The sequence below is a fragment of the Nothoprocta perdicaria genome, unplaced genomic scaffold, assembly GCF_003342845.1.
Source record: "Nothoprocta perdicaria isolate Ctin4 unplaced genomic scaffold, notPer1 scaffold_0, whole genome shotgun sequence".
In the NCBI taxonomy this organism is placed as follows: domain Eukaryota; kingdom Metazoa; phylum Chordata; class Aves; order Tinamiformes; family Tinamidae; genus Nothoprocta; species Nothoprocta perdicaria.
Window position 1 is genome coordinate 17,633,835 of NW_020454092.1, and position 27,637 is coordinate 17,661,471.

Sequence of the window (27,637 nt, forward strand, 5' to 3'; positions counted from 1 at the left end):
ATTTCCTGCTTTTGGGACAGGCTGCTCCACTGCTGTGGAGGTGCCTTTCTGGAACACTTGGCAGCAATGAAAACAGGAGACTTTTCAATAATGACAGAAAGATGAAAAACTTCCTGGCTCTTTCTACAGTATGATACTTCATTTTGTTTTTAGTCTCCAAAAGAGTTTAAATGATTCAGAGTTTAAATGATTCCAGGTAGTGAGAAAGAGGGGTCAGAATAACTTCTGCTTTCCAAAMTAAATACTCTTGCTTTCTTCTTAAAATGAGTACAGAGCCAGAATACCCCCAGACCTCACTGTCACGAYAGTGACAAAGTCGTCTGCTGCTGACAACACATGTTGTATCAGAGTGACTGTGTTGGMACCACCCTTCATGCCTCCCCTGCTTAAAGTGCTAGGTTATAGTTTGGCCTTTTTTGGCTCCAGATGCCATGCCACAGTTTAACAGCAAAAATGCCTTGTGTTCAAGCACCCCCACACACAGCTGACTAGCACTGTGCCTGTACTGCATATTATAGACAATGTCATGTGGTTTGAAAGCCAAGGTGGTGTTGTACCTTCATGCCCATTCMCCCACTTTTCAATGATGCCTAGACTTCCCATGTGTCAAGATACCATTTATCTAAGTGCAAAGAAAGATAAAACCCCGTAGTCAAACTAACCTGAATCCAGTTTCTGCCGTACATTTGTAAAAGGATGACCCATTTGTATAGATAACTCCTTTTTCAATGTATTATGCGTGCAGTACACATAAGCAGTAAAGTGTACACCTAAGCTCTGTGAATTTTATTTAGACTCCAATATTTTGCAGAATATGAGTATGTTAACAGACTTCTGCTGATCTGAACACAACTAAGGAACTATCTGCAAAAAGCTTTAATCAGTTGAATGACCCCAGTGTCATCCCCAAAGTTTTCATAGTATTACAGATGGATTTGCAAAGGAACCAAGAAGTCTAGATTGTTATTGTAAGTCAGGAGGGTTACAAAGGCTTAATTCTTTGGAATATTATATAATAAGAAACAGCATTTCTGAAGTTCAAATATCTTGGTACAGATTAAAATAAACCATGTACCAAAAAAAAACACAAAAAGTTGTAGCTATTTTACAAATAGGAGTACTACAGTTTTACAGCTATGCTGTTGAAAAAAATAAAATGAAAGAAATCTACATTTCTAGTACATCATAATATAGAGCTTTTAAATTTTTTTTTAATTAATGCTTAGTAAAATAGTACAAGCTTAACTGTTATCCATATGTTGAGGTCTCCTTTCCCTAATCCTCTGAAAACAAGCATTCATGAGAAACTGAGATGCATTGTCCAAATCCTGACAGGAACTCGCATCACCCATTGGCTTTTCTTAGTGTGCTGTGGGAAATCTGTTCCTGTGGGCTAAAGTAAACAGGCAAGACTGTGCTCAGCCCATGGTGAAGATTAGTGTGCAAGGACTTTTCCATCACTGCTCCCTCCCAGACTGCCCAATATGTGTGGCTACTGCAATACTGTAAATGCTGGAGGAATGAACAGCAGCCTTTGATCACTGAGAGATAAGGGAGATCTAAGGTGCTGTTGTATAGCACATCCAGGCTTGTTTGTTGACTTTAGCTGTTTTAATAAAACAAGTTTTTCCTAAGCCTAAAGGTCAAGGTTCAAACGAAAATGAATTATCTCTTAAGTAAGAGCTTCCTATCTCTAGAAAGAGTGGAAAGAACCAGGGATCTTAATAACATTTGACTTTTTGTTTTCTCAGTTCTTTCAGCTGCTTTTAGATTAAGAAAAGAACAAAAGGATTTGGAACACAAATCTGAATTATAAACAAATGTCAGATTCTTTCAACTGTTTATAGTTTACAGATGTTTTTGTCCTTAAGAAATAGAGGAAATACAACCAGCTGCTGAAGCTTCATATGCCATTACAGTTTCTTTTACAAAATGCTTTAGTTAAGTATTTTAGAGCACTTAGGAGACTACAGAAAGTTTCCATTAGGTCTACCAATTACTCATGCCCAATTTGTAATTACTTTGGTGTTTTCCACACTCATCACTTTGTGACCATAAATGTCTACAGCACATCATTAGGTCCCTACCAACACTTGCTAAATAATTTGTACTGAGTACCTCCAATTTTGTCATTATGACATGTAACTCTGCAACATGTCCAATTTCCCTTAAAGAGATGGTACCTCTATTTTACATAAGTAAGGGAAAACATTAGAAGACACTAAAAGGATAGAAAAGGAAACATTATGGGACCTCACCATTAGAATTTACATGTCTAAACACATTTAACTACAGCATGAATAAAGAAGTGAAACCTGTGAAGGTCTGATGCCCTGAGAACTGTTTTAATAATATGATCATAATGAGGGTAGAACGGAATTTTCTTCTATAACATCAGGCAATATTAAAACAGCATTTGGAAAATTTTGGGGTAATATGAGATGAATTCTGCAATATGAGAGATATGGATAACATAAAATAATATAATTGGGTCAAGTCAGCCTGCTCTCTGATTAGTTCTTACCCTTGACTAATCCTTCACTTTCCTTCAACTTCCATTTTGCTTTTCACTCTGTATGTAAATATATTTGTCCTTTGAATATATTCAAAGATTCACATCACTAAGACTATAACTAACATATTGTAGGAAAGGGCTAACATATTGTTCTCTCTTATTGTAACTTATGCTACCTATAGCACAGGTAACTGATACACATGACATAATTCAGAAATGGAACTTTTTTTTTCATATATCACATATATCACATATATCACATTGATATATCACAAAGATTTTTTCCCATACTAGCCCAACAGAGTGTTTACCCTCCTCTATTGGGGAAGATCTGCTCCAAGCTGCCAGCATTTTTCTACTGGACGATAATACAGGTAAATTAGAGGAAAAAAGAAGTCCAGATTCTAACAGTAAAGAAAAAGCCCTGAGTTTCCACCAACAATTTAATTATAGAAGAAAATACTGTTGCTTTGCAGAAATTACCAAATACTGAGATCTTCAGAGAGCCCTAGGCAGCAATCTGCAGCTGCCCCTCAATACCTCACTGGGTAATACAGTCCTTAAATGACTACATTTCATTTTACTCCAGTTTGGCAGCTTGTGTAAGCATCACAGAAGTGACTGGTATTTCAAAAATAATGGCTGGAGAGAAGAGTTTAAATTATACATGGCATAAAAGACCCAAGCCAAAATTGAGCAGTAGCTCATGTTATCTACCCTTTCCCAGTCAATCTTCATTCAAATTATGTGTGTTTGTCAGGACAATGTAGAAAGCAATCTCTCAGCACCAGGAGTGGATTAGAAGCACTAGCACTGCACATATTGCCAATCGTGTAAAACCAGGATTATTGAGTGAATGAATTCTGGCTGCTCTCTAGGTTTAAAATTAATCATAAATGAGAAAAAGACAAATTGCACTGCCTTTTAGAGATTTGTATTTTCATTCTTATTAGATGCTTTAGCGAACATATCAGGCACTGATTTATACTCAGGGTAGAAGATGTAAATTGCAAATGTCAGTGGCAGCCTCAGAGTGTTTGATTCAAAATTTCAATCCCTAGTGAATTGTAAACACATGTAATAAAACAGACAAATAATCTCCAGACTGTGCTRTGTTATGAGTTTCATCCACAGCTGACAGCAAGAAAACAGTGAGTGACAGTATTTACCTGAACTAATGGTCTATCTCACAGTATCTTTCTAACCAACCTTTAGCTCTCAAAGAATATGTTATTGCTGTCAAGTTATTTAGAGCACGTCTGCACAGATGATTGCAGACAGACATGGGATCGAGCTGTCTTTGAGCTGCCAAGGCTGGTCTGGAAGCCATGTAGCCACATTAGCCCTTTGCATATGAGCTTGGGCACAAAGCCACCCTAATGCGGCTGTACGGCTTCCGGCACGGAGCTGGCACGTGTCTGCCACGCTCGCCTCGTGGTTAAGTGTGCCCACATCTGCTGCACCCAGTGCACCTCCACAGCCTTCCACAGAGTTTATACAACTAGCAGCTCTTCAAATTTCATCAGTGAGTCCCGGGGGCAAAATTTGATACAGCTCAGTAGAGCTCAACAACAACAGAATGCCATCAAAACTGAAAGACCGATGTTCTTCATCACTAGGTTAAAGTGGCAACGCTTTCCCCACACAAGAACACTGAGAAAAACAACATATGGAGAAAAAAATTACTTTAATAGAGTAGTTTCCTAATTAAATGCTAGGTTTTAACAGCATGAGTAAGAACAACTCAGTCAGGAATCTGATCAGGAGGATGAGAGATTAACAGAACTGATGGTATTATAGACAGGAATCCCCTTTAAAGGAAGATAGTTCTTATATTCAGCATATCATATTTGATTTAGTCAACAGAAAAACATTGATATTTTATTCCTGTCCCTCAACAAACCCTTAACTAAATATTTATTTTTAGTAGCATATATTTGTTTGTACCAGGCATAGCATATGTGGAGGAATGAGCTTTATAATTTATCAAAATATAGGTGAAATCAGTTAAGGAAACAATCCATAATTTCTGCAAATTTCTTAAATATCTAGAAAAATGTTAATGGTAAGTGAAGGAACTCTGATATTAGTTCTAAGGGAAAAGGAAATGAACTGCCCTTTCTAAAAACAGTATTCATTAGGGTTACAAGCATGTTCAAAGCAAATCTAAGGCAATTCAATATTTAAATTTGTCCTGCTAATTCTTTCCCAAAAGTAGTCTCACTGCTTACTGATAAAAACAGTRTGTGCCATGTATTTGCCACTGAACAAAATGATTAAATGGAGAGTATCAAAGTGAGGGATTCATTTTTCTAATACCTACAGAAATACATTTGGAACAAATACAGAAAGCTGAATAGGTCAAATTTTCAGCTGGTGTAATCTGTATAACTCTGGTTTTAGCTGGCTTTTCTGAAGAAACATGACTTATGCATGTCTGTGAGTGGATAGKGACTGGCCCCTGCTAATACCGTCTAAATTCATTTTCCTGTCCAGTGATACAGATGTTGGCTGTCTCAGAAGGAGAAAATCAAGTTCCTGTAAGGTCTGTGAAACTCTGTGGCTGAATACAGGACAAAAAACACCTTTGTGCTTCCAGACATCTTCTAGACATCTTTTTTCTCTARATGCAAGAACCCACTGGCTGCAAGCCTAGCGCCTTATAGATCTGCAGCATGCATGTTTTGCAGTTCATCCTCGAAAACGCAGGGAGCCTGCTTTATTTTGCATGCACAGAGAGCTCTATGGCATGCATGCTGTGAAGCCACACTGAGAAACTAAAGGGTTGCCCAGGTATTTAAACCAGTTTTCTTGGCAGTACTAAATGTAGATGAGAAATACATGTGACAACATGAAGGCTATAACTAAAAATACACAATTTTTATAATTAAAAATACACAAGTAGAAATTCCCTGAGACGGCAACAGTGTTAGAAAATGCCTCAGCCTCTAAGATTAGGAAGTCCTTGACTGCACTTAAATGACCCTAAACACTCTGTAAACCTCTGTAACCATTCTTGTTTCCTTAGTCTTCTAGACAGAGCCATCTCCTGGCTAAAGGGTGTAATACAGCATTGGGCCTCAGCACTGCAAGGAGTTGCTTAGACTGAAAGAAATGTCACTTAACAAAATCGAGTATTTTGGACCAGTAGCTCAGCAAACCCACACCAGCATATCTGACTATCTGAACTTGTACTTTTYTAAACATATCAGTGGATGCAGTGAAGGATGCACTGAAATAGTGACTTTTATATGAATATATGAAATAGTGAAATATATGAAATATTAATATATGAAATAGTGCACTTTTATATGAAATAATGCACTTTTGTCCTTGCCAAGTTAGTGTGTCCTTACTTGAAAAGTTAAATTATTTGCTGGAGCATTTTGAAAATAATGAAGAAACTGTATTTGTTATTATTTGCATTGCAGTAGTTGTCAAAGGAGGATTGAGAAGTTGAGGAACTGTAGCTCTTCTGCAGCAGAACTTTCAGTCTTGTCGTGGGAACCCCCTTGTCCAACTGCTCTAAGCTCTCAGGCAGCGTCTGTGCATGCACAGGAATTTACATTTGGCTCCTGTTCTCTCTGTACTTTCTTAATATTCTCATTCCCAGGTTTAAAAATAGTGCCCTATGTGTAAACACATAATAAGCACTCTATATCTGGTAACAGTAWGGTCTAAAATTTGACCTTGGAACTTTCCCCTAGTGAGTATTCCTAGAACAGATTACAAACTCCGCCAGACTATTTCTTACCATACCTTATGCACATTCTATATTAGATTCTCAGATCTGGCATGTCTTTTTCAAAAATTCTGGGTCTGTCTTTCTAGTGTTTTTATATCACAAATATAAACTTAAATAGACAGATATAATCTTATTTAAATCCAAGCATACATAGGGCTCAGTCTTGCTCTGTGCCACTGCTGGCAACTGAAAAATTAGGCCACCAGTCTCAGAGAAGAAGATGAATTTCCCCTGAAATAGAAACTACTTTATATTTCCATTCCTTATCTATTCCCTTTAAATTGCCTCAAAAAAATGCAATAACTTGTCCATACTGTATTATTTTCTAATTTCATTGTGTGCGCATTATAGTTCCAGAAGAGTCTTAATTCCATTTAATTTATGAATTTTAATATTTAAGCATTGTTTTTATCCATCTTTTTCTCCATTTCCTTCATACTGTACAAATAACAAAACTAGTTCCCTTTGGTGCACTGTGTCTGGCTGTATGGTCTCTCCTTCTAGGAGCCATAACATTTCTCTTTAAAAATGTTTCATAGAATCATAGAATGCCCAAGGTTGGAAGGGATCTCAGAGGTCATCGAGTCCAACCCCTGTGCACACGCAGGGTCACCTAGAGCACGTGGCACAGGGCTGCATCCAAGCGGGTATTTATTTTAAAGTATTTTTATATTTAAAAATGTGCGCACACACACACACATATGCATATACTAGGGGAAGTGGCAGATGCTGTTACTTGAAGCAGCAAGGAAATTGTTAAATAAACACAATTCAATGAAAGATTCATGACTATATCATTATTTTCTCCCTCCTAATGGAGAAAACCTGTAAAATTCCTACTTACTATCTAACTATATAACCATCTAGTATAATTTTCAGMCACCTCCATTTCAGGCTGGGTTTGTGCTAGTGATTTTTACGTGAAAGACTTTCTAGTCTGTTATCAATCTTCTAAGCCATCTTTTTTGCAGATTTTTTTTTTTATTTGATAAGGAAAAAATGGCACTAACTTCAATCAAGAGCAGAATATTTTTCAGGATGCTATATCCCTGGCTTTTTTAGACAACAACGGAGAGTAATTTCTAATGTAAATTGTGGTATTGCTCCCACAGGACAGGTTGAGAGTATTCCAATTCCAAGAAGAAATTCAGTTTAAACTTGTAACGAAAAAGTTTTAAAAAAACAGCTCTTGTTTCTTTATTTTATGAACTGTATCTGTGGGAAATACTCTGCTTGTTATTTAAACAAACAAACAGACAAAAGCACTGTATAGGGATATATTTACATCCAGAATGATCTTTTGTTTGCAAAAACAACTGAAGTTTTAATAGGCAATTGCAAGCAATGATTAGTCTGTTTTATGGAGAATCAAACTCATACTTTCTTGCAAGAATAGCTAATCCTTTGCAAGATCCCTTCACTAAATTTCCCCTCATTCTTCCTCAGAGGATGGAGTTCATCTTTTTTAACAGCGCAGCCCAGAGAGATGTTCCTAACATACTCATAGATAACCTATAGCTATTGCTATTGCATGCTGTGTCAGAGCAATCCTTCAGCAGGGTGCTGCTTTTCCTTCTGGCATCTCTAAAAAAAAAAAGTTGGGATTGAAAGAACTGTAAATTTTAGAGAAGGCCATGTGACTTAGCTCCTTACTTCTTCTCTCCTTACTACATCACTTCCTCATGTGAGATTCTTGTTTTCCTTGGAAAACTGTTTTGACGTTGCAAAAAAAACCTCTATGTATATTCTATTAATTTTCTATAGCTGCATGGAACAGAACCAAGACGATTAATTCTGTCACTAGTGAAAGTGGTGCTGTTCTGCCTTTAATGTAATAAAGAATTACCAAAACACATAGGAAGAAAGATATAGCAGGTGTTGCAGATTACCCAGTCAGACTACTATGTATTTAGTATAAATGAGTGAATGAGTTATGTGTGGAAAAGTCTGTAACATATATAATACACAAGTATGAAAAGCATACTAACAGATTATTTTCTTTAGTAATATTTCCATACTATCCATTCCATACCTGCAGTGTTCACTGGAAAACATATATTAGCTGTATTGTCCCTTACATACTGCATTGTACCGTGCATGTGCCTATATATATTGGTGCATTGGGAGGTAAAGGCACCCAATGTAAGCTTACACAACTCTATTTTAGTAGAAATAGGTGCTAACTTATCCAGATTCATCTACAGTTACTTCTTCCCTTCTTCTTTCCCTACCGCTAAATAATAATTAAAAAAAAAGAGGTTTGAGAACCAAATTCTCCCTTAGGACTTGTCTAATCTAATTTAGTATAACTTGCTGAAGGTCCTATTTGAGCCACCTCAGCAGGCAAAGATTCATATCTGCTTTTGAAAGTCTATTCTTACTTCCAGTAACTTTCTGCCAAAACCAAGCATTCTCCCATTTGCTGCAGCTGTTTTTACTTCACGGTGATATTTAAAGTGAAATAGGGATACTGTCAGAAAAACAACATATATACCTAATACCAGCCACTGAGAAGTGTATTTCATGAATTCTTGGAAAGAGATAAAAATAATATTTCAAGAACATAACCTACCCTGTATTACGTTTTAAAATTTGATTTATGAGTCTGAATTTCAATGTGCTTACACTTCAGCTGAAGTGAGATATGTGTTTTTTCAGTGGACGGATTTTTTCCCCCTCAGTGTTCATCATAATGCAGCAAATATCACAAAATAGTGTAGAAGATTATAAATTCATGGTGCTATATCATCATACTTGTATGGTTTATTATTTCAATTGTATTGAATTGAGAGGCTTTTTTTTTTATATGCTGCATTATTTATACCATACCTTCAACTTTTAGTTAACTTCAAGGAAATTTTTTCCCATTAATATGAAAGAAGAAAACATTAATTATTAAAGCTTGTCTTTAAACAACTACTATCTGTATGAGGTATCGTGGAAAAATGTTGTCTATTAATTAAAAAATATTCAAAGCTCTATTATAAATGAGAATGTGCAACTTTCAGTAGTAGTGTCAACATTTTGATATTAACTCAGTTAAAATTAAAATAGTGGTCATGATATGCCTTATTTAGGAAACTTCAGCAGTGATTGGAGCAGTCATCGTCCTTTCTTACCTTGAGACAACCAGTGGGAGAATCAACATTTTCAGCATCCTCATCAGTAATTCACCAGGAAACTGGAAATAACTGATTTCCTACAAAAACAGGGAGAGATATTCATTGTTTTAAGATAAAAAATATCTCTCTTCATAAGTTATATAACAGCTGTAGGTCAAGTGATAAAATCAGATAATATTTGTGAAATCTACAACTCTGGTATACAAGCTGGCAAAGGTGGAAGCTTTAAAATTAATAGATCATAGTGTGTTATAATTCAACAAAAACAAACTGTATTGTTCATCCCTCTGCAAAGGTAGTAAAAAATGAAATATGATGTGTCTTGAGGGCTACTGTTAGGAGGTTCCTCTGTTAATCCCCTCATTCTGCATTTTGCATGTTTTGCTAGATGTGTATGAAGCTACACTTTGCATACCCAAAAAAAGCCAACAGTCTGAGGTTAGTGGCAGTAGAACACAGAATAGTTCTAGTTATTGCACTTACTTAGTGCCATATTTTTTTTTGAGAATTATACTTCCTGCTGAGAAAATGCATTCAGCAATGCACGTTGCCATGTCTGTCCAGTCTGTTAGACTAATAGAGCAGTCAGAAATGAGTTCTCTGCAAAGAGATTAGCTGAAGTATGGTGGAGGAGAAATCCCCAAGCGACTTTAATAATATGGTCTATAATGATGGGAAATCCCAAATTGATTAATGTGAAATATCACTGGCATAATACCAACACCTGTATACCTATATATTTGCAGGTTAAAATTATTCCAAGTGCTTTATTAAGACACATATGTTCCAAACTAATGCAAAATATGATGAAATATATTGTATTGCCAAATTTTTAACAGGCGGTATTCCAAATATGTCTCTTACAAGCTATGTTTCACCCAGTTTAATTACACAGTATTATTATCCATACCTGCAACATTATAAAGTGGTTATGCTAGACACACTATGTAACTTGAAGACTGGAACCGCSTGACTTAAGGTCTGACAATGTGTGAAAGGACTCAAAGGATCAGTGTAGACTACTGTACAAGTTTTAACAGATAAACACATAAATATATATTGAAATCTTAGGAAGTCCTCCCTGAAGTTCTTCAAGTTGTTAGCTCCTTTCATTACATAAGGAGGGTATTTTCTCCGCAGTGACTCTCCGCTGCGCCACACGTACCTGCTGCGAGAGCCGCCTCGTCCTCAGGAAGAATCCGAGAAGACAGCCAACCGTGACTGAGAGCACCGAGAGGATGAGCAGGCCGTTCCTCCTGCAGACATCCTTGACCCGTGCGAGGATTGCGTCGAGAGCCACCGCCATGCTGCCCTCCGTGCTCTTTGGGGAAGAATCAGCATCCCCTGGGACGCGAATTTGCCAGCTCCTCCCGCCGGAGGGGACCGCTCCGGCTCTGCACAGATCAGATCAAAGCACTCGCAGTGCTGCGTGGCCGACCTGCAAGGTCACCCCTCTGCCAATAGCCACCAAGCAAGCAGCTGGCATTATTGTTCCAAATTAATACCGACAATCCTATTACCGGACACATCATTAAGAACCTGGAAGGAGATTAGGGAGCTCTGGAAAACTAGAACAGAATGCAGGAGTACGGCTAAAAGCAGCCTGCTTCCAAACAAAGTGGGGCTTGAGGAAGAAAGGGGGTGTTTGAGCATGGCCCCAGCTTGGGGTCTGAACAGGCAAAGCTAAGGAGGGGACAGTGCGCGCTGTGTAAAAGCCACCTTATGGTGCAGCTCCTCTCAAGGGCAGCACAGGTAAGATTGGGAGCTGGACTATCACAGCAGGGTGAGCTAGGTGAAATGGGGCTTCATTAACTAAAGCAGCCTCTTTTTTTTTAATTCCTTTCCTTAGTAAATAGGAATATAAAAGGAACCGAATGAGTAGCACAAGAGACACTTATCAAATAGAAATTACCACTATCCCAGGAACTGCAGAACACCCCCCAACCTTCATCCTGTGGGAAGTGAGACGATTTCACTTTTTCCTCTTCCTGCCATGTTGATTAGAGCAGGGCCAATTTACTTTCAGACGATTACCAGATTAAGCTGCACGGGCTGCTTTCCTTTCCTTTGCGGCGTGGCACATCGGCCAGACACCAATTTTTCTGCTAGTGAGTATCTGATAAAAATATGTAACTGCTTTAACTATTAGCTACACCTGTTTTTCTAAGGAAGCCTTACCGTTGTGTCTAGGTTTGTAATTTTTTTTAATGGGAAATATTAGGATTATTCAGTATTTTTATGGAAAACATTCTGTGCTCTGCAATCSATCTGGGTATTTATCATATGGTGGTTTTACGTGAGTATGTGTGAATGAGTGATGAGCCACAGAGGCCCTCACCAAGGAGAGAAACAAAACATCCTCTGGATGTTGCAGGCTGAATGAGTAATAGTACTGTGACAAGATTATATGGTTTTAACACGCAGTTTTATGGGCTTTAACTCCCCGATCTTCAACACAAGCGCAGCCGTGAACGTGCCACGGGACCTCGCGCCTGTCAGGCGGGTCGCTGCCTCCGGGAGACACCGTGAGGGGGGAGCGGAGCAGCCCCCGCCCCGGGAGCGTTGGGCGCCGGTCTGCGGTGGGAGGAGCCGCCCCGAGGCGGGTGAGCGGCTGGGCCGGCCCGGGCCGGCCCCTGGGCGGGCGGTGCCTCGCGGCGGGTCACGCGAGCATCATGGCGGCCCGGCAGCTGCTCCTGAGGCGAGTGGTGGCCACGGCGCCGCGGGGCCGGCGGGGCTATGGCAGCGGCGAGTACCTGCACCGCAGCATCGTGCCCACCATGCACTACCAGAAGAGCCTGCCCAGGTACCGCGGGGCGCCCGCCGGGGTCCCCTCGAGGCCGGCCCGAGGCGGGAGGAAGGGGCGGCTGCGAGGGGGCTCCGCGGCGGTTGGGGCGGGGCCGCAGCAACGGCTCGACGCGACCGTTAGCGGGGGGGGGGGTCGAGTGAGGGGGAGGAAACGGCCCGTTGCCCTCCGGTGTAACCACGTCCAGGGTGTCCTTGCTTCGCGTTTCTCATSAATCCCACCCGAGAGGATCATTCAGAAATAAATAAATAAATAACCCCCGCCACAGCTGTGGCTGTAGCAGTGCTGCTGTTGAAACAGTTTGTGAGGTAACTTCTGCAGTTATAAGATTATTTTATACTGAGAGAAGTTTTSATGTTCAGGCTGAGGGGAGGATTGCAAAGACACCCCCCAGGGAACCCTGTAGAGAAAGGCAGGTGTTCTGGCCCTGGCTAAGGTCTGGATGTGAAAGGTGTCCAGCAAGCTAGGCTTTATTTCTGTTGCGAAATTTTCTGCCTTGAAACAATTCCTGCTTTTCTGTATTGTCTGTAAGGTACTGAGACTTATCACTGTAATAAAAAGTTATTCATTCTGTTTTTCTTATCAAAATATGCAGTGATGATCCTATGTCCATCTGTTCTTTCTTCCCTACCTCTTTCACAAGTAATGTTTATTCATTTGGATAATACGGAGTATTATAAAGGATAGGAAAGAGAAGAGAGACTACTATATAAGGAAAGAGAAACTATTGTGTAAGAAATGTCTTCCTTAGTACTATTGTTCGTAAATGAATATCTTTTCCCCTTCAGACTACCTGTTCCCAAACTAGAAGATACAATAAGGAGATACCTGAATGCACAGAAGCCTCTTTTAAATGATGACCAGTTCAGGTATGGACAAACAAGCATGTTGCAGTATAATTTGTTGCTTTAAAGCTGAGTATTAAATATCAAAAATATGCCATGTGACAACCTTTTGCCTATTCTATTGATGCTTTAGGAAAACAGAAGATCTTGCTCATCAGTTTGAAAAAGGAATTGGAAGACAGCTGCATGAGCAACTAGTTGCTCAAGACAATCAGAACAAGCATACTAGTTACATTACAGGTATGTTGGCCTACAGGATAAAGAAAACATCTTCAGATCATCATACTTGATAACAGACAGTTTGTAATGCTAGAAATGAAGTAGGTTAAAGTTCAAACAATCTGTTACATAAACTCGTAGTAACTAGCTGTGAGGACTACCTGTGACTATTTCACCAAGTACCACTTTGGTGGACAGAATACTGTGCTCTTTTATATTCCATAATTCTGCAGGACAGACTACTATTGTTTAAAAAGAATCCTGGTCCTAAAGAATTCTATTTTCTCTTTTTAAATGAAGAATTTTAAAGCTAATACTGAAATGCTGTGGGATAAAATGTAAGGTAGTGGTGAACCACAGTACTAATACTTTTTGTTTTATTTTTTAAAATAGATTATTCAGAAATATATTTATATAATCTGATTGCTTTGTTGARAACAATTTTTTTATGGCATATAGTATTTTTAGTTTGTTCATTTGTAGTGGAATATCATGCATCCTGTAGTGCTTCTGTAAGTGGGGAAATAGTTATAATCACTATGCAGAAATCTTATGCTAAAATATCTTTTTTAAGGGTAGAGTTTTTAAGTGTAGGATGGACAGCTTTGTAGGAATATCCTCTTCATAGTTTCTTGGGAATTCATCTCATAATGCTGTATGTATTTAAAGTTCCTTACTGTATTTAAATTTTAGTTGCAGTGCCTTTTTTTTTTCTTTTTTTTTTTTTTTTGCTATTTATGTTTAGGTTAATAGAGGAGCTTAATCTAGTAATTACTTTAAGGACACTATGGCAATTTCCTTCAAATAATTTCAGGTTATTTAGCAAGAAAACTGAACTTTGGGAGGCAGAAGAGGACAATGCTTCAAACTTAAAGGAAAAAAAAAGAATCTACAAAACCTCATTCTTTTAAAGAACAAGAGAATGAGAGAGACAGAGAGATGAGAAAAAAAGGAAAACAAGCTAAACATAATGAAGGTCAGAAAATGGAGACAAAGAGAAAGAATGGAAAGAGTGAAAGAACAGGAAAAGTAAGCATATAGTTTTAGATTAGTGATTCTTATTTATTGCTTCTACTGACTTCCAAGTATTCCTRATGCAAATATTTGCTTATGAAGGTATTGGATGGATAGCAATGGATACCTATGCTAATAGCAGTTTACATGTTGTCGAGCTAATGTGTATGCTGATAATAGGCAGACAAGTGTTAGCTTAATAAATTCCAGCAACCATAAATTCTTTAGAAAATATCACATTTCATATAAACTAAAGTTCAGTTTATTAGTTTTTATTTTCCTTTCATTTTGAACAGTATCTGGGGTTCAGACTGGTGACTGTATAGTATTTATCACTATTTATATATTTATTTTACCCATCTCCGTGGTCTTCTGAAAGACCTCTTGCACTTGAAATTGATTGCTGAAGCTGTGTATAGTTGCCTCTACCCTGGTCCATAAAAGATTTTATGATGATGAGTCATGTGGTTATAAACCCATAAATGGATATTCATTTGTGAGGACTTGAAAATAGAATTGTGGCAGACTTGCAAGTGCCTGGTAGACCTCTTACAGCTGGGTGTTTCAATTTGGGGGTAATGCAGGGTTTGAAAAATTAATATGTTAGCTGCCATGAGAGGAAAGCTGTGTGCACTTTGTCTGCTTGCAGTTAGTGCTTATACTGAGTGTAAAGGTCTTAGTGATGATGAAATATGAGATACTTTAAAAATCCCTTACTTCCTATACCTCCTGGATTTTTGYTTACTCATAGACTAGTGCGACTGCATTCTGGAGTTGTGATTAACTCGCTTGGTTATAGCAAGTGCACATCCTCTGGGTCATGTTGAAGCTTCTGCATATGCTGACAGGCCACACAGTGAAATGAGATTATTTAGAAGACATGCAGCTTATCAAATGTGAAACTTCTTTTGGAAGCCTGTTCTTGTCTTGGAACAATAACCTTGAGGTTCCCCCTAATCTCTTCTATCTGCCAGCTTTAAAGCTGGCAATGCATTACCCAGTGGGAATGTATTGGTATGGAGAGCTGTGCTCAGTACTGATTGTTCTAGTGGCTAGAAAGAGGAAGGTGTGAAAATGCAAGGTGGCCAATATAGATGGAAGAATGCTGCTAAGAATGAGAGGAATAGGAAAGACAATAAGGGAAACCCGGATCAGAAATGGAGGCTGTTCTAAAGAGAAGCATGCCTCAGTGTCAAGGTACTGCAGAAATTAGTAACTTAAGTGTAAAGGTATTTTCCACATTAAATGTGAGGGGTACACCAAAATCAGTGCCAAGGGGCTCAATATTCTACCGAGGGAGTTATGGATCATTGCTGAGACCTATAGAAAACATAGAGATGGGCCCTCATTGCTAATGACGTTGACACTCTTGACATGGATTGTTACAAGTGCAGTATTTTTACAATTAGTCAATAGTTCCTCCCTCAATAATTGGAGGTGGAGAGAGCCCTTGGGAGAATTATTGCATAAGTCTCTGCTATTCTGAGGCACTTTACTCCTGCTCACTGTTGGGGGCAGGATATAGACTATATGAACTTCTACTCTGACTCAGTAAGCTGCTTTTGTGTTCTGACCTACTTCTCAATTCTGTTTTCAGGTCCCTGGTTTGATATGTACTTGAAAGCACGTGAACCTGTTGTTCTGAATTTTAATGCATTTATGTCTTTTTATCCTGATCCAAAATCTGAATACAATGATCAGCTCATACGAGCTACGAACATGACTGTTTCTGCCATACGTTTTATGAAGACCTTAAGGGCTGGTTATCTTGAACCAGAGGTTTTTCACCTCAATCCCCAAAAAAGTGACACAAAGCTCTTCAAAAATTTCATTCGATTTGTGCCGCCTTCTCTTTCTTGGTTTGGTGCCTACATGGTCAATGCATATCCCCTAGATATGTCTCAGTACTTCCGGCTTTTCAATTCAACGCGCTTGCCTAAACTCAACAGAGATGAACTTTATACAGATGAAAAGGCAAAGCACTTACTGGTRCTGAGAAATGGGAATTTTTATGTATTTGATGTTATTGATAAAGATGGAAATATGGTGAAACCTTCGGAAATACAAGCGCACTTGAAATACATCCTCAATGACAACAGTCCAGCGCCAGCCTTCCCTCTTGGGTATCTCTCCAGTGAAAACAGAGATACATGGGCATTGCTGAGAAAGAATCTATTGGACAATGGCAATGAAGAAGCTCTTCAAAAAGTAGACTCTGCCCTCTTTTGTTTAAGTTTAGATGACTTTTCTGTCAAAGACCTTATGCACTTGTCCCACACTATGTTGCATGGAAATGGTGCTAACCGTTGGTATGACAAATCCTTTAATCTTATCATAACTAAAGATGGCACAACAGGAGTTAATTTTGAACATTCTTGGGGAGATGGGGTGGCAGTGCTCAGATTCCAGAATGAGATTTTTAAAGATAGCACTGGAGAACCAGCTGTCAGCCCCCAGTCCCAGCCTGCTTCAATTGACTCTTCTAGAGCAGTACAGAGACTTGACTTCAAGCTGAATGATGCTTTAAAAGCGGGAATTACCAAAGCCAAACAAAATTTTGATTCTACTGTAGAAACACTTGCCGTTGATATGATTCAGTTCCAAAAAGGGGGCAAGAACCTGCTAAAGCAGAAGAAGGTAAGTCCGGATGCTGTGGCACAGCTTGCCTTCCAGATGGCTTTCCTTCGACAGTACAATCAGACTGTTGCTACGTACGAATCTTGCAGCACTGCAGCTTTCAAACATGGTCGTACAGAAACTATACGTCCTGCCTCCATCCACACAAAGAAATGTTCAGAKGCTTTTGTCAAAGAACCATCCAAACATAGTACAGAGGAGCTTCAGAAGATGATTGTGGAGTGTTCAGAATACCATGGCCGTTTGACAAAAGAAGCTGCTATGGGTAAGTGGGAATGTAAGGAACACTTAAACTTTTGCACTGAAATGTCTGCTTAGGTTGCAGTAAAAGTTTACGTTGCAGCTAAATAATTTAATCTTGATGGAGGTCTGATGGAGAGTGCCTCCATGTTCCCACTTTACTATTCATTTTCTTTTATTTTTTTTTGATACCTTAAAATTCTCTTTCTATAGCAGCTGTTTAAGCATTGATAAATACTTAGAGTGTGCTCAAGTCTTTAAGGCAATCAAAAACTTTAGTTTTGTGACTGAAGAATTGTTATGCTATCCCCTGCAGGAAGATTTAAAAAAACTGCAGGYAGTTTTAAAAAGCATTTAAAATGCACCTCCTTTGTTGAGGAGTCCTGTTCAATGTCAATATCCTCTTCATCAATTCATAAATTTAAGGAAGGCCTTTCTATCCCTGACTTTTTTAAAAAAACTTAAAAATCCTCAGGTAAAAAATTGAGTATAGCTAATTGAAGAATGTGACATACTATTAAAGTCTTTAATGTTGCACTTCTATTTGCTATCATGATTATTGGTTAAGGGGTAGTAGCAAAAGAGCCAGCTCTAAGATAGAGCTCATTCCGTTGCATAACTGCACAAAAAGTGCAAGTGTCTTAAATGTGCAGAATATTCTGTTAAGTTAAACAAAAGCTGTTCTATGGACCTTTCGGTTTTGTGACTTAAAAGCAGCATGATGTCAAAGCACAGAGTTTACTTCTCACAAAAATCAGTGATGTCTCTAATAATTCTTACTTTATTTCTACAGGTCAGGGATTTGACCGCCATCTCTTTGGCTTGCGCTGCTTAGCCTTATCCAAAGGTACTGCATTACCTGATTTTTACCAAGACCAAGCCTATGCTCGGCTTAATCACAACATCTTGTCTACAAGCACGTTGAGTAGCCCAGCTGTGCAATTAGGAGGGTTCGGCCCAGTGGTGCCTGATGGTTTTGGAATAGCATATCAAGTACATGACGACTGGATAGGTTGCAGTATTTCCTCTTACCCAACTAGGAATGTTAAAGAATTCCTTCAGTGTCTAAACAAGTCACTGGAAGATATCTTTAATGTTTTAAAGAGAAAAAAAGATTAGCAGTTAGAGTAAAAATTTTGGAGCACTTCACAGTTGCCTAATGAAATGCTGGCTGTGTTTAAATGCCAGAACATTGTAATCAGGGTTCACTGTGGCTTAAACTTCCCATCTTAATTCATTTATCTACATTGAATTTGGATATTGTGTGGATTCATTTTGAGAATTTATCAGTTTTGAAGAAATCAAGTACCTTTGATATATATTTCAGGAAATTCAAACAATGGCAAAATTAAGAAACAGACATATCATGTGCTCTTAAAATACATTACTTAAAATATAAAGCAATAATTATGATATTTAAGAACTTGAACAGCTATGCTTCATGAGTTTCAGGAAGACAACAGCACTGTAAAACCACTTATGAACTGTTTGGTTTTAGAATAACATATGCAACTGTTAAAATGTGAAAGAGGAATGGTAACATTTGCACTTTTGCAGTAAGCTTGCTTACTAACTTGTCACACTTACTTTTTTCTCTAAACTTGAATCAATGTCAGACTCATTGTGCCTCAACTGCTTGAAGCCTTTTCAAAGAAGCTGTTTTGAGAAACAATAATTGAAGTGGGAGGCTTTAAGTAACTTGCAACAACCAATTATGTTGTCAGAATATCTGGAAAGATTATTGTTATAATAAAGCTATCTATTAATAACCACAAAGTTATTTTATTACCATATTGAAGTAGGCAGTATGGGGGTAATCTCTTGTATCAATAGGTTGTTTCTTATAAGGGTTGAAAAGAACTTTTTTGAAAACATGCTGCAGTGTTCACTGTTCCCTCTGTGAAGTCTATCCAGTAACTTGCTGATTTAGTTTTGCTACTTAAACCTGTGCTCCTGTAGTTTTTTGTTTGTGTTTTTGTTTGTTTGTTTTCTCCCCATTTTTCTCTCCTATTTTGGAAGCAGAATCCTTAACAGAAACACTTTACCCCATTTTATCCATACTCTAGAATTTGACTTCTCTTGTAACCAGAATATTGATATTTACTGCAGCAAACATCAAAGTTCTAGTGCTCAGAGGTGCATCACTAATGCTTTGGGCTTTGCTGCAGAAATTCCAAATACAAAAGTTTGGCAGGACTGCCCCCCTTGAAGGTGAGCTTGAGGCCAGAAACTGGTGAAACTTAGTGGTGATGGGAATGAGATGGAAGTGATGCAGACACATTCCTGGTATGCTGCTCACAAACAGGGGTATGTTAGCTACCAATAGGGCTTGCAGCAAAATGATCTTTGTCAGGCAGAAACCAAGCTTCTCAAAGGAGCTGGGATTATAGCACAGATGCTCTGCCTTCACATGGGCCTTTACCCGGAATTCTCTATGGTACGTACAACTTGAACTCCTTTGCCTCTTGAACCTTAATGCCTTCCACTTTTCTTTCTGGAAGACAGATGTCCTTGCTGCTAAACAGCACCGCAGTGTTTGCTTTTGCAGCCAATGTTTCAAATAACTTCAAGTAGTGTTAAATGAGTGCAACTCTTGTCTTCTACCACAGCCCAGATGCCCAGATGGCCAAATACATTAGCAGAATATAAGGTCCGAGCATGGAGGTACAATGTGACTAATGAGGTTCAAAGGCCCAAAGATGTACTTGTCTTTACTCCTTCTTTGGACATGTTCAGATTCTCCTAATGTCTTTTTTGCTCTTTAGCACAGTAAATGTTAACAGTACTGAATTTTGAAGCATGTGCTGCAAGTGCTAGGCAGGAGAGGAGCATATTTAAGGCAAAGGATTGTAATGGTTTTCTAGTCATGTCCGTTTCCTTTCTAGTCATGTCTGTTTCCTCTGCATGCTGTGATATGATGTTCTAAATGAAAAGAACTATTTTAAAAATAGTGTCACTGTCCTTGCCATCTGCTATTCCCTTTGTTCCTCAAAACCTTGGAACTAAGTTTAGTAAAGACTTTTTTTTTTCCCTTACATGAGAATAATGGACATGATTGTAAAAGCATTTGTCATTAGGTAGAAAGAAACTAGAACTGAATAAGATTTACCTAATGACATATTCAGAAAGATAGCTGTAACATCTCATAAAATCAAGTTATACATAAATGTCAATAGGAATCATGCCTGTTAACTGTTTTTAGTAGATTGACTTCAGCATCTGTACCTGAACTTCTAGAAAGCTATTATAAAAACATACCTTTTTGCTTGAACCATTATTACCGTCCTTTTATGATGCTCAGAGCCATTTCTTAATACTASGAATGGTGAGGAACAGGATCTCATACTGCTTATGTTACAGAATCAAATATGGGCACTTCCTTGTAATAGATGCCTTAAAAAGTTATAGCAATAAGCTGTATAAATAGTGGCTGTTGAAGCACTATTTAAGCTTCAATCCATCAGTGCCCTGTGTATTCACGTTGTTCCTGAGAAGGACAACATTAAGAAAATGGTACAGTTCACAGAATGGTGGTGGTTGGAAGGGACCTCTAGAGATCATCTAGTCCAACCCCCCTTGCCCTGTGCTCCAGCAGGCACACCTAGAGCATGTGGCACAGGTGGCATCCAGGTGGGTTTTGAAGATCTCCAGAGAAGGAGACTCCACAACCTCTCTGGGCAGCCTGTTCCAGGGCTCTGTCACCCTCACACAGTCAAGCATATATCAGATTTCCAGTTTGCATTCAGGCCATCTCAAACCGTTCTGTTGGAAATGCTTTATTAGATGTTCTAATGATAGTAAGTAAAACTTACTTAAGCTTCCATTTCTGTAGTACAGCCATGGGAAGAGTAACTCCAAGGAAATGGCTTCTCTAATGTTACAGCTTCTACCTTCAAGAGGAGCATGCCAAGGTTTGTTAGAGCTGTGAGCTTTAGCATTTTACAAACTTATGGGTAACTTCATAGATTCCAACGGATTCCTTTGTTTTTTCATCATAGTCATTCCAATCCTATAGGAGTTAAGATTTCACAGTATTAGTCAGAGAAGGAAGAAAGCAACATTGTGTCTAAATCACAGTCTGGAATTCAGACTGCAACTAAGCCTTACTCAAAGTTTGGGCCTTACACTTTAGGAAGTGTTGTGCAATCACTAAGCTAAGTTCTAATTCCTAAGAAAAGAATACTGACCTGAAATCAAACTGATTTTAATCACAGTGTTTAACAAAATTTTCTTTCTATGTAGCCCATAGCCTGTAATGGGCAAAGCAGCAAACATGACAGATGAAAGGATTATCTATTGCTTACAATATCCTAGTCAGGTGGTTCAGCAGACAAGCTGATCCATGCCAAGTGGGATACAAGGGAGCAGATTTGACCTTGAAATTGTTGTGCACAGCCAAGGAAGATTTGCAGTATTGGAGTAGTTATTTCAAGCTCTGAAGGGACAGTATTTATCTTTTTCCTCTGCAGAGAGATATTAAAAGTACAGATACCACCTTAGAAAAATCATTTCACTATTCTAAAGGTCCCCAATCATTTAGTAGTCCAGTAATTTGCCGCTTGGGCAAAATATCTTGAAAGAGAAATTGCATCTTTCCTTTTGTCTGCTGATGGGACATAAAATATGTACTTCTAAAATTAACCTGCTAATAAAACTTGTTATTCATATTTGACAGTTTTTCTCCCCATTTATGAGCTTCCTCTGTCTACTTGAAAGTACAAAACTAGCTTCTTGCATGCCCAGGGTGTGTAATTTGGAGTAGGTAATTGGGGGAAAGCAAGCTACCTAGTTAGATTTACTAAGGAAACTAAGACAACATACCTTTTCTAACAAGTTTATGTCATTGAAAGGTGTGCCGGACTCTGCTCCTTCAGCAGCAAACCCTGCCTGCAAACACAGTTGCAATAAGTTTGTAAGAAGGAGCAGTACCAGTAAAGGAACTAATTATCATTACTAAAACATTTAAAAAATAACATAGCTCATTTATTTTAATTTTTGTATTTCCACTAAAGAAGGTAGAAACAATGTTCAACCTGCATTCTGCTCAAGGGTATAAAGCTGGGCTTTTGCCACCCAGCAATATTTACCAGCACTCCAAGGAGCAAGAAGCCATGTGACTGGAATTACAAGCTTCTCTACCAGACCTGCACACTGGGACTTGCATTCTACAGCTTTGGCGTCAGAGCAAATGCTCAATTTAATCTCTGTTGAAGCGATCTGGGAAATGCAGTGATTTGTCTGCCCTCTGCTGACAGGTGAAGGACCAACAGCTAAAGTGCAACTTAACAAAAACATGACAATACATTATGTTACAATGTAATTTGGTTTTGCCCAAAAGAAAGTTGGGAGAAAAAAAATTAAAGAAATTTTATGAAGAATTTTTTTTTTTTTAAGTTGAAGCATTCACTTGTGAGATGACAGGAGAAAAACGGAACAAAACAATGTGAAAGCAACCCCCTCCATTTCAAAGTCATGGTAGATTTATTTACTCAAGCACACTGGAGAAAAAGCACAAGAAATTTGAGGAAAAGTGTTTTTTTCCCAGTGAGATATTTATATCAGAGAATCAAATTATATTTTCTCCTCTTTCAGACTCAAGTTACTTTTTTTTCTTTTTGAGAAGACTACTATCAAAGCAATGGAAATAAGACAAATAAAACTGTTCAGTGCTTTCACGCAGGTTTGTATCACACCTCTCAAAAAAGAAAAAAGTGCTATGGCCAGTCCCGCTAGCTGCTAATCAAGGGCCATATCTAAGACTGTTCAGAAGTCAGGATGGCTTGGATGTGAATTCTTTGTTTGAGCTGAYTGATCAAAGGAAAATTGAGAGGTAGGATGTGAATCTATAAATGTCTCCTACATCTTTTTTTCTTCTCAGACATTACTCCCAGAATATTTTCTAGGTCTAGCTTACAAAGATTTCAAACAGAAATAAACATTCTATTCAAAAAGATTGGTTTAATTTCAAAACAAACAAAACACAACAAAGTCTTCCTGCAGCAGAATACAGTAACTTTTTTATTTATATCTAATTCCTTGCAGGATTAACTTTTTGGTCTGTTAGCACAGTGTTCCAGTCTGAGGAAGGCTAATGCAAGTTGATATTTGTCAATCCATTTCCACCTAATCCTACTGGAATAATAGGTTAAATGTAGTAGGGAGTTAGTTGCATATAGCATGCCCATACACAAGCATATGAACTGCTGAAGGCTGGTTTGGCCCTAAAGAAATCATTTGCAGTAAGCTTTGAGGTGTGCTTTGCAACAGAGTCTTCAGTCGTCTGTCTTGGTCTGCCAAATTTCAGATACAAAAAATGCTAATGTTCATTTCCTTTGATTTGGCTTTGATGATGTCAAATCTCCCAAATAATCTGATTTTATTTAGAGGCTAGATACCGAAGGAAGTTCATAACCTGAACTTCATTTACTCTTTCTAATATACCTACGTGGAGCTCTTCTAAACGTGACCTGCTGCTATGCATTCGGTGATTTTCCTTTGGGAAAGACACCCTTTTGCAACAACTTCTGCAATGAAAACCCTTCAGATCTATTCAAGTGAGCAGTGCTGAGTCATTTGTAAGACAACCTGAACGTAACTACAAAGAATGTTTAATTTTAGCAGTTACTGGGATGCAGGTGCAAAGAACATGAGAGTTATTAGACTTTATGCTTGTCTTTTATGGAGTAGGATGAAGCAAAATAATTGTGGAGAAGAAATAAAACTGAAGAAGTTTGGGATGTTCCCAGAATAGTGGGATTATTTCAAAGCAATATGTGATATCACTCTATTAGAAATGCTTTTAAAAATGAGAAATGGATTATGAATAAGAACTTACCTGAGGTTGAAAGTCAACTGGTTCCAGGCCTCGGCATTCAAACTCCACTATTGTCTTGAATTTCTCACTGTCTTCAGCCTAGAATCAAGTGAGAATGCCATAATTTTTCTTTAATAAAGACAGTCTCAAGTATTAGTCTAGGAATAAACTGCTTTTCTATCAACTCTTATGTCCCAAGTGACAGTAAACTCCTTGGGCTGGTTTAATAGATGATAATTAGCTMGAATTTCTTAAACAATCTGCCAGGAAGAAGCCTTCAAAAGGAAAAGAGCATAGCTGCCTTTGATTTGAATGATACATTTTTTTGTTGTTGTTTTGCTTGTAAAATGTATCACAGATTATTCYATCAGACTGAAGTGGAAAGGATAAAACCATTAATAAGCTACTGCARACTGCCTTTTTGTTGTTGTTATTGTTGCTTTAGATTGTTTGCAGGATTTTGCAAGAAACAAATTTCTATCGTACAGCATACCTGATTTTGTGTAATACAAGGAGGAATGTGATAGCAAAGAATAGAAATCTTAAAATATCATTAATCCTTATTTATCTTTCACTTGTGATATAGAAAGAAAACAAACTTACGTTGTAAGGCTTGATGGTCTGACTTAAAATATCTAACAAAAAAAAAGTGAATAGCATTACATCTTCAGAATTTATTTCAGCAGAAACTGAAGACCAGCCTGTTCTCCTTTGGAAAATGATCTTTTTATACAAAGTAAAAGAAACAAAGCAACCAAGCAGTTCTTCTACTTAGTCCCTCAAAGGGTAGAACTCAGTTCTTGTCACTACACCCAAGAAGTTTATGGTCTTAATTAGTACGGCCTTGGTACCCTGGTGATAGCAACATGTACTTTTGTAAAATAACATTAAGGATGTGAGGTTTGCTCATACAAAAAAGTTGGTATTGCCATGAGGCCTGAGTACACAGAAGTTTAAGACTGAATCCATGGGTCACTATTCTCCATTTTTGCATCTCCATTTGTAGATCTATGCATCTCTGTTTTTTTGTGTATGCATAACCCCTGAAACTGCCTTTGTGGAAATTGTGCAGAATAGTACAGAACTTGCAAGTAACTTGCTAAACTTTATTTTACTGTTTTTTATTTAGGGAAACTCTCTCTTTGACCTCCCAATCTACTCCTGCCTAGAACAGTCCAGGCCTGGAAAGATACTAACCATGTAGTTATAAAAGGCCAAAATTTCCTTAGAGGTAAGAAACATTTCGTATCTCTGTCACCCCTAAGGAAGAATTAAAACAATAYTAACATCTAATGTTAGCAATTAAATACTTTATTTTACCTATTATACTTAAGAAGAAATTATTTTAAATGAGACTATGGTTATTAACAGCTCATATTATTGCTATTAGTATGAACTTCTTGTTGCTAGTTTTAGCAACCTAATATGCTGCAAAGGTTGCTGCAGCCTTGCTGTGTTGATTTAAATTGCTTTTTATTTTTGTTGATGACAAGTTGAACTGCAGCCTCCTTCATGAACATGATAATGATGACAAGTGCGCATCTGTTGCAGACTCAAACACCAGTGTCCCCCACCCCAATAAAAAAAAGTGCAGAAGTCTCACAAAAAATAAAAACTGGTAATGCAAAAATAAACCCAGGAGATGCCTTGTATATCTAAGCACATACCAATGGAGTTCTCTCTGGAGCATAGCTTGCATTTCTGCACCATGGTGGCACTCCCTCTGCCTCCTTTCAGAGGAGCACTGTCCTAAAGACAAGGAAACAGTGACATTTTAAACTGCATTATAGCTAAGCAACTGGAAACCTATGYAGAGATAAAACATTTTACAAGAACAGTCACAAACAAACAGATTTTGCAATGAGAAAGCTGTTTTAAACTAGAAAAAAAATCTGTAATTTAGGAAGCCACAATTATAAAAGAAAAAAAAACTGTTTTAGATATACAATAACAGAGAGCTAAATGGATAGTTATGATCTGTCCATATAAATATKAATACCTCAAATTTCTTAATGTTACTTAAAATGTAACAAAACATGATGATTACTCTGATCTTGCACCTTGCAAACAAACAAATCRCTGTGACTCCTTGCAACACATTGCAGGACTGAGGCCCACAGGAGGAGAGAAGAGATGGTCCTGTGTTTGAGGCAGAAGACTGACATTCCTAAGTGAAAAGTTGTTCCATCTCTCTGCCTCTGCCCTTTGCACTGTAAAGGGCAATACTGCCTAGCATATATTGCCTATGTTCAATTGTCAATTTGTCAGACTTCATGAGGCATCTGGATATGGTGATGAGTTTAGTAGATAAAAACAAAATGGCTTGAGAGATGACTTAGCCCATCCTTCTGCCTTAAATAGAACAGCTCCATCATTCTTGATAAATACTTTCTAATGAGTTTTTGAAGTTCTMCTTTTATAAAATCAATTCCACATGAATGGAATTAATGCAGGCTTTCTCATTTTTATTGTGATGCAGATTGCAAGAGGAAAACATACCATTAATCGCAGATACTGCCATTTTTCAGAAACTTCACCACAGTTCCCACATTTCAGCTGAAAGCAATATAAACCAGAGAATTAACAGTTGTCAGTGGTTAAGAATTAAAGGCAACAGGAAGCCTGAGGATTCACAACCCCTTAGTTTTGCTGATGAGAGGAATCAGAGACAGGTATTGATTGCTACCTCTCATTATAGGTACATAGCACAGCACTAGAACCAGTACACACAGCAGCAGGGGCAACCATGTCCTTTGGGGTGCTAGAGGGACAGCATGTGGCTGAATAAATAATAGGAATAAAGTGCCCCATTTACCTGAATTATCAGCCAAATCCAGGGGGCACTGATAAACATGTGAATTTAAGAATTTGAATTACAGTAAACTAATGTATAATGTAATATATATGTGTGTTTATGTATATACATACATTTATCTATAACAATATTGTGTATATATTCATGTATCTCTGCACTAGTTGTGCCTGGCGGCTTGGCTTATGAAGAAAAACAACATTTGTCTTTAGAAGCAGAGTCTGAGCGAGATGACCCCGCAGCACCAGAGACCTCCCCCGCCTGGCACCCGCCTCGACAGCGCGCAGGCCAGAAGGAAAGGGGCGCGGGGCGGTCCCGGGCGGCCCGCACCTTGAGGTACCAGCGGAAATCCTCGCCCTCGGCCCGCAGCCGGGTGATGTTCTCCAGCGTGGCGCGCAGCTGCAGCCCGATCTTCTGCAAGGCAAGCGGCGGGATAGCACGGTTAGGGTGGTTCGGTTAGGTTAGGTTGGTTAGGGCAGCCCTGTCGCGCCTTTATCGCGGCCCCCGACCTACCCCCATGGCCTCGGAAGCTCCGGGGCCGCCGCCTCTCGGGGCGGGCGTTGGTGGATTCCTACCCTCTCGCGTGCCCTTAGCCAAGATGGCGGCAGCCTTCGCTGCCGACTGCGGACTGAAGCCAACACTGCCCTCAACCAAGATGGCACCGCGGGGCGGGAGGCGGAGGCCGGGCCCAGGGCAGCGGCAGGGGCGGCCGGGGAGGAACAGGCGGGAACGGGGCTGCTTGGGAGGGAGGAGGCGGCCGGGGAGGAACAGGCGGGAATGGGGCTGCTTGGGGCGGGAGGAGGCGGCCGGGGGCCCTGTGAGACCTCTGGGGTAAGGTGGTGAGGAGTGGGTGACTTCTAGGTTTAAAAAG

At 38.8% G+C, this 27,637-nt stretch overlaps 3 protein-coding genes across 3 annotated transcripts in view; 1 reads left to right on the forward strand and 2 right to left on the reverse strand.

Annotated features, from left to right (window-relative positions):
- The window catches only part of SLC1A7 (solute carrier family 1 member 7), a 44,516-nt gene extending 33,828 nt beyond the window's left edge, over positions 1-10,688 (reverse strand). Inside the window, exons 1-2 of the mRNA XM_026045540.1 lie at positions 10,548-10,688; positions 9,380-9,459 (exon numbers count right to left, since the gene is read on the reverse strand). Of these exons, the coding sequence (XP_025901325.1) occupies positions 9,380-9,459; positions 10,548-10,688 (221 nt within the window). The remainder of the gene's footprint in view (positions 1-9,379; positions 9,460-10,547) is intronic.
- Positions 10,689-12,054: 1,366 nt separating this feature from the next.
- On the forward strand, positions 12,055-18,981 carry CPT2 (carnitine palmitoyltransferase 2). The gene is made up of 5 exons (XM_026034405.1): positions 12,055-12,185; positions 12,974-13,054; positions 13,164-13,270; positions 15,861-17,165; positions 17,934-18,981. Exons 1-5 carry the CDS (start codon positions 12,055-12,057, stop codon positions 18,257-18,259), a joined length of 1,950 nt encoding a protein of 649 aa, XP_025890190.1. The 3' UTR covers positions 18,260-18,981.
- Positions 18,982-20,935: 1,954 nt separating this feature from the next.
- CUNH1orf123 (chromosome unknown C1orf123 homolog) lies at positions 20,936-27,330 on the reverse strand. The gene is made up of 8 exons (XM_026034418.1): positions 27,280-27,330; positions 27,097-27,180; positions 26,454-26,510; positions 25,622-25,703; positions 24,558-24,589; positions 23,976-24,053; positions 21,962-22,027; positions 20,936-21,149 (listed from the first exon to the last, which is right to left on the reverse strand). The coding sequence occupies exons 1-8, from the start codon at positions 27,283-27,285 to the stop codon at positions 21,072-21,074; spliced, it is 483 nt and encodes a 160-aa protein (XP_025890203.1). The 5' UTR covers positions 27,286-27,330; the 3' UTR covers positions 20,936-21,071.
- Between the last annotated feature and the right edge of the window lie 307 nt (positions 27,331-27,637).

Coding starts and splice junctions, on each gene's coding strand:
- CUNH1orf123 (XM_026034418.1), bottom strand. Junction 25,704..26,453: donor GGCAGTATCTGCGATTAATG/GTATGTTTTCCT, acceptor CCTTGTCTTTAG/GACAGTGCTCCTCTGAAAGG. Junction 22,028..23,975: donor CAGTTGACTTTCAACCTCAG/GTAAGTTCTTAT, acceptor CTGTGTTTGCAG/GCAGGGTTTGCTGCTGAAGG.